Source organism: Sphaerodactylus townsendi, linkage group LG15 (assembly GCF_021028975.2).
Source record: "Sphaerodactylus townsendi isolate TG3544 linkage group LG15, MPM_Stown_v2.3, whole genome shotgun sequence".
Lineage (NCBI taxonomy): Eukaryota > Metazoa > Chordata > Lepidosauria > Squamata > Sphaerodactylidae > Sphaerodactylus > Sphaerodactylus townsendi.
Window position 1 is genome coordinate 39,269,356 of NC_059439.1, and position 11,561 is coordinate 39,280,916.

Genomic DNA, 11,561 nt, shown 5'->3' on the forward strand with positions numbered 1-11,561 from the left:
AATTAACCTTAATTTCTGTTCTCAGGGAAATAACCTTAATTTCAGTAATCAGATGGTTTGTTACCAGTTCTGTTGTGTTAACATGAGAGGCCTCTTCTTATCAGAAGGCCAAATGATGAGGCAGGAAGAAAGTATCACAGAAGGTCTGGAATCCAGGCTGGGTATGTTTCATTTGGCGAAGAGAAGGTTAAAAGGTGACATGGTAGCCATGATGTTTAGATATTTGAAGCGATGCCATGTTGGTGAGGGAGCAAGCTTGTTTCCTGCTGCTCCAGAGACTAGGAACCAGGAGTAATGGGTTCAAGGTGAAGGAAGAGATTCCACCTAAACATCAGGGGAAACTTCCTGACAGTCAGGGCCGTTCGGCAGTGGAATGCACCACCTCGGAGTGTGGTGGAGTCTCCTTCTTTGGATGTTCTTAAACAGAGGCTGGATGGCTACCTGTCAGGAGTGCTTTGATTGTGTGTTCCTGCATGGCAGGGGGCTGGACTTGATGGTCCTTGGAGTCTCTTCCAACTTTATAATTCTATGATTCTGGCACAGACAGAATTTTCTAATATAAAGCAAAATCAAAACCCCTAATACAATCCTAACACAAGCGAGAGATACAATATATTGAGTACAGAGAGTATATAAGGCATGACCTAGTCTAATACATAAGCAGCTAACTAGTAAGCATTAATACTGAGTGGTTCAAAAATGTGTGAACTCATGCAAAACTAGGAAGATAAGGAAGCCCAAAATCTAATTCTGGGATGACATTATACCGAGACATTTGAACATTTGTTCAGCTCATCTTGCAAAATGGCCTTTGAAAGAAAGTCTATACCTCTGGGCATGCGCGGAGTGTGTTTACCTCCCTGCTCTCTGGACATAGCCAGCCTCTGAATGTTCAGACAGAGTAGGAGACCCATCCAGGGTCTGGCCCCAGGACACATTCCTTGAGAAACTGGTGGCCATAGTACCTTGTGGTCCCATTACAATCCGAGTCTCCAAATGGTTCTGATGGGGAGTCTGCCGGACCATCACTGTCCCTACTGAAGAACTGTTTACCATAATGTGTCAACTTAATCAAGATGAAAATTCCAGTGATGAATATTTAAGGAGGCTCCCCCACACACCATTCCTTTCTGAGAGGAGGCCAAACAGCCCGTTCCCCTTTTCTTCTGATTTGTCTGCAGTCTTTAAAAAACCCTCCTACTTCCTAGATGCGGCTTGTTGCTACCACATGGATTTAAAGGGAGAATCTGAGGTCCCCAGTTTAAACATTAAAAGTGATGCTGTTTCAGGGTGGGGGAGAATCCACCCCCAAATAGCATCACTTTCAATGTTGTTTAAACTGGGAACCCCAGATTCTCCCTTCAAGGTGGATTTAAAAGGAGAATCTGGGCTCCCTCGTTTAAACACCATTGAAAATGATGCTGTTTGGGGGTGGATTCCAGCATCACTTGTTTAAACGAGGGAGCCCAGATTCTCCTTTTAAATCCACCTTAAAGGGAGAATCTGGGGTCCCCAGCTTGCACAATAAGCATTGACAGTGATGCTAAGCCTCCCTAATTTGGCGGGGGGGGGACTGGATACAACCCCATAAAATGTTTTCATAGCAGTAATAAAACATTTTGAAAGCATTTTGAAAATGTTTTCCAAAAAATTATTTCATGTGTGTGGTATGTCTATTGCTGTGTTCAGATTTGTGAGTGGGGGGGATGTTCTATAATGTGATGGTGACTTTTGGGAAACGACCTACTGTGGAAAAAAATCATTGTTTGGTCATGGTGGGAGAGGGTGGCTGCCCATGGGGGGGAGGGGGCATCAAGCTCAGGTTTTGCCCAGGGCTCCAGTTTGTCTAGGTATGCCTTTGGCAGGGGGTGTTAAATGCCACAGCTCCGGGCTTCCCAGGGTGGGTCTGCTGAGACCCTGCATTTCTATGGGTCGGGCTGCCAGCTGTGGTTGGGGAAACTCCTACAGTTTTGTGTGACCTCTAACCTAAATGACGCTTTCTGCTGACAATGTGCTCTCATGTAACACTGCAATATATGCAATACAAATATTAACAACCAGCAAACAGTCATCAAATCCACAGTCATATTAGGGTTGTTTAAGTTAGAGATTCAAGAGGTACTTTTGTATGTATGTAAATACAAGAATGTTCATGATAAGGATTTGAAGTGGATCGCTGCCTTAGGACACGCTTGTCAGCCCTCAGGGCGCAACGGTGGATTGGCTGCATTGACTCAGCCCCCCCCCCCCCCAATCATTTTTTGAATAGGGTGGAAAGAAATCATCCTGGAGCTGTGACACACCTCTGAGGACGCCGGCCACAGGTGCAGGCAAAACGTGAGGAGAAAGATCTACCAGGCCACGGCCACGCAGCCAGAAAAGCTCACAGCAGGCGGTTGAGTCTGGCCTTGAAAGCCTTTGACAATCCACAAGCATCTGAAGTCTTGGGATTCAGCGCTCTCTGCCTTGTCTCTCCACACAGAAGGCCTGTTTCTGGGGCAGGTGCAGGGTGCACCCACTGCATGATAAAAGCCAGCCCTGCACTGCTTTACCGGATTTTGGATGACCTGCACAACCACCCTGCCAGGTGGGCAGGGTGGAAAGTGTGTGACTGATTGAAGCCTGGTATGCCCAGGGCCAGTCGAGGGAGAAGAGCTACAGCCTCTTCCCCCGGGAGGGGCGCGAGTCTATCCCTGCCATCGACCCCTCCCCTCGGTCAGAGCCTTTTCTGCCGCCCAAGTCGCGTGTCAGCCGGACACGGAGTCCCCCGAACTGCCCCTGTTGATCGCCGGCCTGCCACGCAGTCTCAGAGCCAGCCAGGCTCCGCGGGGAAAGGGGGGGGGGGGACGCGCTCGCTCGTGCGAGACGCGCGGACCCAAAAGGCCAGGTGCGCGTGTGAACGGCTTCCGGACTGCCGCGTGTCTCCGCCAATCAAGGACTCACGCAGACAGCCCCCCCCCCTTTCCTAAAGGTGGGGGTCTCGCGCAGCCTCCTCTGCCCCCCTCTCCCCTTCTGACAGCAAATCCCCAGACCCCCCCCCCCCGTGGGGTATGCCCCCAGGCAGGTGTAGCCTGCCCCTCTCCTGCCCCGGGTAGCAGCGGGAGAGAGGACAGTGGGAATCCCCTGTTTCCCTCTGCGGAAACCCCCGCCCCCTCTGCCCCCCGCCCGGCAATGATGTGGGTCCGCCCCTTTCCCCAACACCCCCCCGGGCAGAGCGAGGTGGGACCGCCCCCCCCCCCGCGGCGAGGTCGGTCTGGGCGCGGCCGGGCCGAGGCGGAGCCGCATCACCGAGTCCGGGCGGGGCGGGATCGCTCCGCGCTGGGGAGAGTGAAGTCCCGGCCGCCGCCGCCGCCGCAGGAAGGAGAAGAAGGAGAAGGAGACGAGGCGCCTCCGCGGGAGGGGGAGCCGGATCCTTCCGCCCCGGAGCGGCAGCCGCGCAAACGAGTCCCGCCTCCCTTCCCCCTCCCTCCACCCCGGCGGCGCTGCGGCAGGCAGGCAGGTAGGTGGGTGGGGGTCCCGGGAAAGCCCCTCCTCTTCCTCCTCGGTTGGAGCCCAGGCCCCGACGCCTCGCCCCCCCCCCCCGCGCCCCCTTCCCCGGGGATCCCCGCCCGGCAGCCCTCCGCCCTGCAGGCACCGGAAGAGCCGCGGGGCCACCCGGCTGCGCCCCCTCCCGCGTCTCGGCCTCGGTGGGCGCGAACGGGCCCTTTTCCGCGGCGCCGCCTCTTGGGGCGGGTCCGGCCCGTCGGGGGTGGTGGTGCGGGGGGAGTGGGCGCAGGCGAGGCGAGCTCGGGCTCCAAAGGGACCTGCAGGAAGACCCCCGGGGGCCGTCTCGGAGAGGGCGGGCCGGGATCAGGGCCTGGGAGGGAGGCGTGCGTGCAGGGGGGGGGGGGCTCCGGTGGGCAGAGAAGCCTGGGGGAGGTGTCTGGGGAGGGGGCTCGGGCCTCCGGATCTGCCCCCTCCCTTGCCCCAGCAAGTTCCGGGAAAGGCCTGAAAGAATCGCAGGCCCGGAGTTTCCGGGGGGGGGGTTCTGCAACCCCCCCTCTCCACCTGGGACTCGGGGGGAGCCCCGCTGCCGGCCGCCTGGGGGGGGGGAGTTCCGCGGCCTTCCTGCGCGCCCGCCCCCCCCCCCGCTCAGGATCCGGTCAAGAGTTGATCCCCCCTCCCCCGCCTGACGATGCATGGACGCGGCTACCCCACCCCTCCCTCCCTCCCTCCCTGTGGCTGGCCGTCGGAGGAGGCCCACTGCTGCTGACTGTGGAGGTTCCGTGTCGCCGTGGCTCGCCGGCCTCGCTGTTGGGCGGGGCGGGGCATAGGAGTCGTGGTCTCCCGGTCCCATCCTGAAAAGGGGGGGGGGCGTCATCTCGTCTTCAGGGTTTTCCGGCCTGATGAAAGAGAGACTGACTTTGCTCCTCCTTTCATCAGCCAGAAAATGGGGCGGGGGCGGGGGCGGGGGGGGGGGGGCTGGAAGTCCAGGACTCCGGGGCTGTTTTTCGTTGGGGGCGGGGAGTGCTGCGAGGCGGGGCTTGGCCGGGGACCACCTTGTGGCTGCAGCAGGTCTTCTCTGGCCTGGGAGGAGGGGATGCGGCCGCCCTGTCAGAGGAGCTGGAGGGCCTCTCTCGTTTGTGCCACGGAGGGGGGGGGGGGCTGTGGCATCCCCCCCCCCGTCTCTGTGGGGCAGCATCCCGGTGCTTCCCTGCCTGCCTCCTCCCCCAGGCTTCTCAGCCCCCTCTGAGGCCAGGCAGAGCATACCACTTGGGTGGGTTGGTGGCCACCGGGTTCCTGTCGCAGACCCGGGAGTTGTGGTGGCCAAGGCCTCGGGACAGAGATCTGGGGTTCGGTGGGCTACTTGCTGTGGGGTTTTGGAGCCACTCCCACGCCCAGTGGCACAGCCTACCAGCCCGTGGCTAGCTGGGCCCCTCTGGCTGTGCTTTCCCCGGGTGGCGCATCCCCCATCAAGAACCAGCTGGCTGGAAGGCCCCCGGGGCCCCCATTGCTTCTCCCCACCTCTTCTGCACAGCTCTGGGCAGGGGTGGAGGGGGGGCTGCTCAAGGCGGTGGGCTCGTCCCCCTCGGCCTGCCCAGAATGCGCCTCCATGATGCTGGCAACTGGGGTGAACTGGACTGCTTACTGGGCGAGGGCCGGCGTGGGCCCCGTGGCGCTGGCACCTCACCAAGGGTGCTGTCTTTCCCCAGGCTTCCAGTTTAGGCTGGTGGGACGAGGCAGGGTGTGTGTGTGTGTGTGTGTGTGGTTGTGTTGCTGCAAGCAGCCGCTACACAACCCAGACCTGAAAACCACCTCGAGGGGTGCTGCCTGGCTCCCACTGCCCTGCCGGCTTCCGTCTTGTTCCGGCAAACCGCCCTTCGTGCTCCGCCGCAGGAGAGGGCTCCATGGAGCTACAGAAAGAGGAAGCCGCCAGCTGGGCCCATGCAGAGCCTGCGGAGAGCAGGGAGGGGGGGCTGCCTGCTCATCCTCCCTGTTTGATCCTGGGCCCAGGAGGGGTTCTGGTTCCTCCTGCTGGAAGCCTGTCCTGGTTCCGCCCCCGGGGTCAGAGGCCCTCCTTCCCTCCCTCTACAATTGCCTTGTTTACACTGCAGGGAGATTTGTCTTTGCTTAATGCACTTTCTCTAATGAAGCAAATGGGATTAGGGATTATGGCTTATGGGGAGGGAGGGGTTTCTCATGCCCTGCTGCTGCTGCTGCTTACAAGGAAGCAGTTAGGCTTGAAAATGAAGCCTGTTTGCATTTGAGGCCGCCCGCCTGCCCCTGTGCTCTTGCCCAGCTCCTTCCTTGGAAAGGGACCCCCCCGCTGCTGCCAGCGGCGTGTGCAGGTGGCATTTCTTCCCCTCGGTCCCAAACCCATTTTGGGTTTGGATTTTTCCCGTGCCGTTGTCAAGGCAACTGCCGCTGGTGTGTGGAGACGGCAGCGGGGAGAGGAGAGAGGGGGGGGGCCTGGTTGCCTTAGCAACACTTTAAAAAACCACCCCAGACACCTTTCTGACTTTTCTTCGCTGGTGGTGGCGGAGGAAGCCGGGTGCCTCCGCTCCAAGATGCGGCCAGCATCGGCACACAGAGGCCTCTTCGGCTGGTGCTTTGGCCATCCCCTCTGCAATGAACTCACCCATTGGCAGTGTGTGCTGGCTCACTCTGGTATATTAAGGCTACAGAGGGTTGCTGCAAGATCCTGGGGGCAAATGCTTTGAATGTTTTAAAGTGATAAAAATGAAATAGTGTTTGCACTCCACCACCACCTGGCAGTTGGGTTATAGTTATAGGGGTGGGCAGGCTCTTCTAGAGGGGGGACGTGTAGTAGAGGGTAGGAATTCTGCTATGGGCAGATGTGAGCCACTGCCAGATCTGTGGCTGCCGTCCTTTCTGGACAGGATTGCTGGGAGTCATTATTTTTCTCTTCTCTCCCCTGGTGATCGTGGCCAGCTGAGGCCGGGCTGTAGTCCAAGCCTCGCATCTCGCTCCCCATCCACCATGAGTGAATTGGAGCAGTTGAGACAGGAGGTGGAGCAGCTCCGAAACCAGATTAGGGTGAGCAGAACAGCATTGCGGGTGTGTGTGTGTTTAAGTGAGTCCAGGATTCTGGCTTGTCTAAGACTGGGGGGGGGGGTGTTGGGGTGTCCACGCAAGCTGTTAAGAACTCATTTATTTAATACATTTATTAGCCACCGTTTTCCTTACAGACCTCAGGGTGGCTTGCAATGTTAATGAAATACATAGAATAAAATACAAACCAAAAAATCTGGAAGCACAATTCAGGACTGCTAGTAAACTTAACCATACGTAGTCCTAAATAAAACCCACCTTCATCTGTGTGTTGTCGAAGGCTTTCATGGTGGGACTCAACTGGTTGTTGTGGGCTTTCCAGGCTGTGTGGCCGTGGTCTGGTAGATCTGTGGCTACCAGCCACAGATGCAGGCGAAATGTTAGGAACAAGATCTACCAGACAACAGCCACACAGCCCGGAAAGAAGAAGAAGAATTTCAATTTATACCCCCCCCTTCTCTCCTGTAAGGAGACTCAAAGGGGCTTAAAATCTCCTTTCCCTTCCTCTCCTCCCCACAACAAACACCCTGTGAGGTGGGTGGGAGCTGAGATTCTGGCTAGGCCTGTAGGATTAGCCTATTACCCAGCTGGCAAGTGCTGAGATGTGGCAGCATTGTTAATCCTGAAGTTCACAGATACAAGCTCCCACAGCTCAAGTGGCAGAGCTGGGAATCAAACCTGGTTCTCCAGATTAGAGTGCACCTACATCCCTGCTGCTCCACCTTGTGAAGATGGAGAGTGAAGGGGCCAGCCGCAGCTCTCTGGGGAGGAAGTCTCATAGGCCAGGGGCTGTCCCATCAAAGGGGCCTCTTTAGGTGGATCCCCAAATGAGCTGCTTTTGAGGGGAGGGAGGCTAGGCAGGAGGCCCCAGCAGAGTCATAGGCAGCCCGGAGACCTGGGGGCCACTTGACTGGAGGTTGCTGACCACCTTCTCCTCCACCTGCAGGACGCCAGGAAAGCATGTGGCGACTCCACGTTGACCCAGGTGAGTCAGGGGGCAAAGGGAGGGGCTTGGCCGTGCGTCTCTTCTGCCCGAGGGGGGGGGGGGCTTCCCCTTCTCCCTTCCCCGCAGAGACAACAACCCCTCCCTCGTTCTCCTTTTCCCTCCAAGATCACAGCTGGGCTCGACCCAGTTGGCCGGATCCAGATGCGGACGAGGCGCACGTTACGGGGCCACCTGGCAAAAATCTATGCCATGCACTGGGGGACAGACTCCAGGTGTGTTGGGGAGCGGGGCGGGGAGGTAGGGGGGCAGAAGGAGGGCAGCTGAGCTCAGTGCAGTGGGCTGGAAAGCCAAACCGACCAACGCTGGAGGTCACACAAACATCACACACAGAGTCAGGCTGTTCAGTGCCGATTCTTCAGCCCGGCAGTAACTCTCTGGGGGGGGCCAGGTAAGGGACGGCCGTCCCCAACACCTGTTTCTTCAGGTACTTAGTTGGAGGAGATGCTGGAGCCCTCTCCTTCACTTGAGCGCATGAAGCTTCCTCCCCGCAGAGCCTCAAGCTGGGTCTCATGCGCAGAAAGGCCTTCTGGGACAGCCCAGAGATATTGCCCCTGGGCTTGAACCGGGAGCGTCCTGCGTGTAGAGCAGGTGCCCCCCTGCCCACGGAGCAGAGTCTGATGCGTGGCGTCTCCCTGCAGGCTGCTGGTGAGTGCCTCCCAAGATGGGAAGTTGATAATCTGGGACAGCCACACCACAAACAAGGTAAGGGGGCAGGTGGGCTGGGTCCGTTCGCCTGGGGGGAGAAGGGGGGCTTTGGCGTTTGTCTTTCATTCCATTTCGTTTACACCCCACCCTGCTCCCCAGTGGGGACCCATTCTGCTCTCCTCCAGTTTTATCGTAACCACAACAGCCCTGTGAAGTAGGCTGGGCGGAGCGATTGGCTCAGAGTCACCCAGGGAGAGAAATTTCTCACCCGGCTCTCACCTGGGTCCCAGTTGGCGCTCGGCCACGCTATGCCTAAGCTGGCTGTTTGCAGAGCGCCTTCTCTCCTCTCCTAGGGTCACACTTCATCCCTCTGGGCGTCGCCTCTTGGGTCATGACCTGTGCCTACTCTCCCTCTGGAAACTACGTGGCTTGTGGGGGGGCTGGACAACATCTGCTCCATCTACAGCCTCAAAACCCGGGAGGGGAAGTTCCATCGTCGGTGAGGGCCTGCCAGTCGGAACTAGGCACACTGGTGAGGAGTCTGCGCCTTGGCACCCCGAAAAAAACAGCCCTTTTGGCGGAGGGGTGTGGGAAGCCCATCCGTTCCCCCCTGAACCACAATCGCTTTTCCTCTCCAGGGTACCTCTCCTGCTGCCGGTTCCTTAACGATAACCAGATCATCACGAGCTCTGGAGACACCACATGGTGAGTGACGGCTGTTGTTTGTTCAGAGGGGGGGCTGTTTACGTGTGGAGCTTCCGGGCCACTTTCTCTTCCTCTCTTCCTCTCCCCGGCAGCGCTTTGTGGGACATTGAGACGGGTCAGCAGGTCACGGCGTTCACAGGCCACAGCGGCGACGTCATGTCTCTGTCCTTGTCCCCCGACATGCGCATTCTTATTCTCGGGCGCCTGCGACGCCTCCATCAAGCTGTGGGAGCTACCAGGGACAGCATGTACGGGCAGATACCACGGGCGTTTTGTGTCGGATATCAACGCCGCCTGGCGCGAGTTGCAACGTGGTTCTGCCCAGGCGTAAAAGCGGCGCAACGTCCAATGCGCCGAGGGCCAGAGAGTGGGCCTTCCTGGGGGAGGGAGACCCTTGTGAGCTGCGGTGACTGGGGACACTGTTGAGGGCTGGCCCGGGCCAGGGGGCATGGGGCTGCTAGTGCTTCCGGGGGTGGCTGGGAGGGCAGGCCACGCAAACTGGACTCTCTGCGGCCTCCTCTCCTCGGCCCGAGGTAGGTAATGCGCTGCGCCTCTTCCCCGCCCAGTTTTTCCCCAACGAAATGCGCTTCACTACTGGCTCGACGCGATGCCACCTGCCGCCTCTTTGACCTGCGTGCCGACCAGGAACTCATGATGTACTCGCACGACAATATCATCTGGCGGCATCACTGCTGGTGGCTCTTTCCCGAGGCGTCAGCCTCTCCTGCCGCCACGCACGACTTCACTTGCAACATCTCGGGACCAGTATGAAAGGAGACCGCTGCGAGGGTGAGCCGCCGGAGCCTCCGCTTCTTCCCCAAATGTTCTGCTGCGGGTCTCCGCTGGCCCCCGATTCCCCTGCCCCTGGACGCTGGCGGCGACTCCTGTCTGGCAGAGAGGGCTTTTCCTACAGCTTTGCTCTGTCTGCTCAGAAGCACAACAGCCTCCAAACACGCACACTTATCTGAACTTGCTTTATATGGAGGCAGATGGTGGATCCGTCACAATCTGTGTCCCCTAAGGCTGGCAACTGGCAGGGGTGTTTTGCATCCCTTTCTGGCTGATCCTTTAGTAGGAGATGCCAAGGATCGGGGCCTTCCGCGGGGGGCAAAAGCACAGGTTCTGGTCACTGAGGCAGGCTGGGCTTTCTTGTAGTTTTAAAGGGGGGGTGGGGTGGTGCCGGATAGCCGTTAAGCAGCCGTACCTAATCTTATATGCCATTAAAGGTTTTGTATTTGTATTTGTGTATCTAATCTGGAGGAACCGGGTTTGATTCTGCTCTGCCGCCTGAGCTGTGGAAGCTTATCTGGGGACCTCAGATTAGCCTGGAAACACTCCCACACACGCCAGCTGCAATGACCTTAGGCTAGATATGTTTCTCGGAGCCTTCGCAGCCCCAGGGTGTTTGTTGTGAGGGGGGGAAGGGCAAGGAGATTGTCAGCCCCTTTGAGTCTCCTGCAGGAGAGGAAGGGGGGATATAAATCCAAACTCTTCTTCTTCTTCTTCTCTCGGTCCCATCGGTGTGGTAGGCCAGGATAGCAGCTTTTGCTTTTCCACCTGCACCCTTGTTGCTGGCCTGCCCCTTCACCTTGTGCCTCCTTCCCTCCCTCTTAGGGGTCCTGGCGGGCCACGACAACCGGGTCAGCTGCCTGGGCGTGACGGACGACGGCATGGCTGTGGCGACCGGCTCGTGGGACAGCTTCTTGAAAGTGTGGAACTGACCCTCCTTGGCCATCCTGCCTTTTGGGACATCGCGGGTACACTCAAAAGGCCGCTCCGTGTTCCCATGACGCAGCCCGTCTGTGCCCCCTGCTGTCGGGGGGGGGGGAGGGGCTGGGGCATTCACTCTTCTGCCACGCCCGCAACACTTCCCCCCCCCTTCTGATTTAAAACAGGCGCTCTGGATAGAGACCAGCTGGGCTCTGGGAAGCGGAATAGAACCAGGGGTGGGGGCCCCGGCTGCCGCCTTCAGCAGTGCCCAGGAGGCCGGGGGGGGTGGGGGTGGGGAGTGGGGAAACACAGCCTGGCCTCAGTTTCCACCACTGCTCGAAAGAGAGGAAGAGAAGACCCCAGGGCTCAGCCGGAGGAGGGCACCGGACTGTTTCCCCTCTTGACACACACTGCAGCCACCCTTTAACCAGATGTTTACAGTGAGCTGCTAAAGTCTGTTTTCCCTCTTCGCCCCGTCCCCCCCCCCCACTCACTGGGCAGAAGAAGGGGATCTGGTTGTCGAGGGGGGAGTAGGGCAAAGACAAAGCCTGGTGCTAAACCCCTGTAGTCCTCCCCCCCCCACCACGGTGCTTTGGGACTTCGTGGTGATATACTCGTGGCCTTGCTGGCCCACTCCTCCTCTCCCATCAAAGGGCGGGTTGTTGCTGGCGGTCTGCGGTAATCCTGTAACAACAAACCAAGCAAACTGGCGTCGCCGTGTTTTCCTTGGGTGGGGACACACCTCTTGGCTGGTTCTCTGCTCCAGCCGCTATTAATAATTCGGAAGCTGAAGGGAGGGAGGGTGGCCAGCTGCCCCCAGAACACGGAACCAGCAGCCGTGATGCCGGGCTATTGAGCCTGCATACGCGCCTGCAGAGGAGGGGGTGGTGCGCCGCATCCCTCCTTGATGTGGGGGGGCAGGGGAGAGAAGTGGGTGGTGTGT

General features: G+C 58.5%; 1 protein-coding gene across 3 annotated transcripts; it reads left to right on the top strand.

Annotated features, from left to right (window-relative positions):
* The first annotated feature begins 3,269 nt into the window (after positions 1 to 3,269).
* GNB2 (G protein subunit beta 2) lies at positions 3,270 to 11,320 on the top strand. Of its 3 annotated transcripts, none has more exons than XM_048516978.1 (9): positions 3,270 to 3,495; positions 6,421 to 6,537; positions 7,499 to 7,537; positions 7,664 to 7,770; positions 8,197 to 8,262; positions 8,561 to 8,735; positions 8,842 to 8,908; positions 9,001 to 9,207; positions 9,475 to 9,693. In XM_048516978.1, exons 2-9 carry the CDS (start codon positions 6,481 to 6,483, stop codon positions 9,561 to 9,563), a joined length of 807 nt encoding a protein of 268 aa, XP_048372935.1. In that variant the 5' UTR covers positions 3,270 to 3,495; positions 6,421 to 6,480; the 3' UTR covers positions 9,564 to 9,693. The 3 variants fall into 3 exon arrangements, with proteins under 3 accessions (XP_048372935.1, XP_048372934.1, XP_048372933.1); XM_048516977.1 differs by having other exon boundaries at positions 3,272 to 3,499; XM_048516976.1 differs by lacking the exon at positions 3,270 to 3,495 and adding an exon at positions 10,521 to 11,320.
* Positions 11,321 to 11,561: the final 241 nt, after the last annotated feature.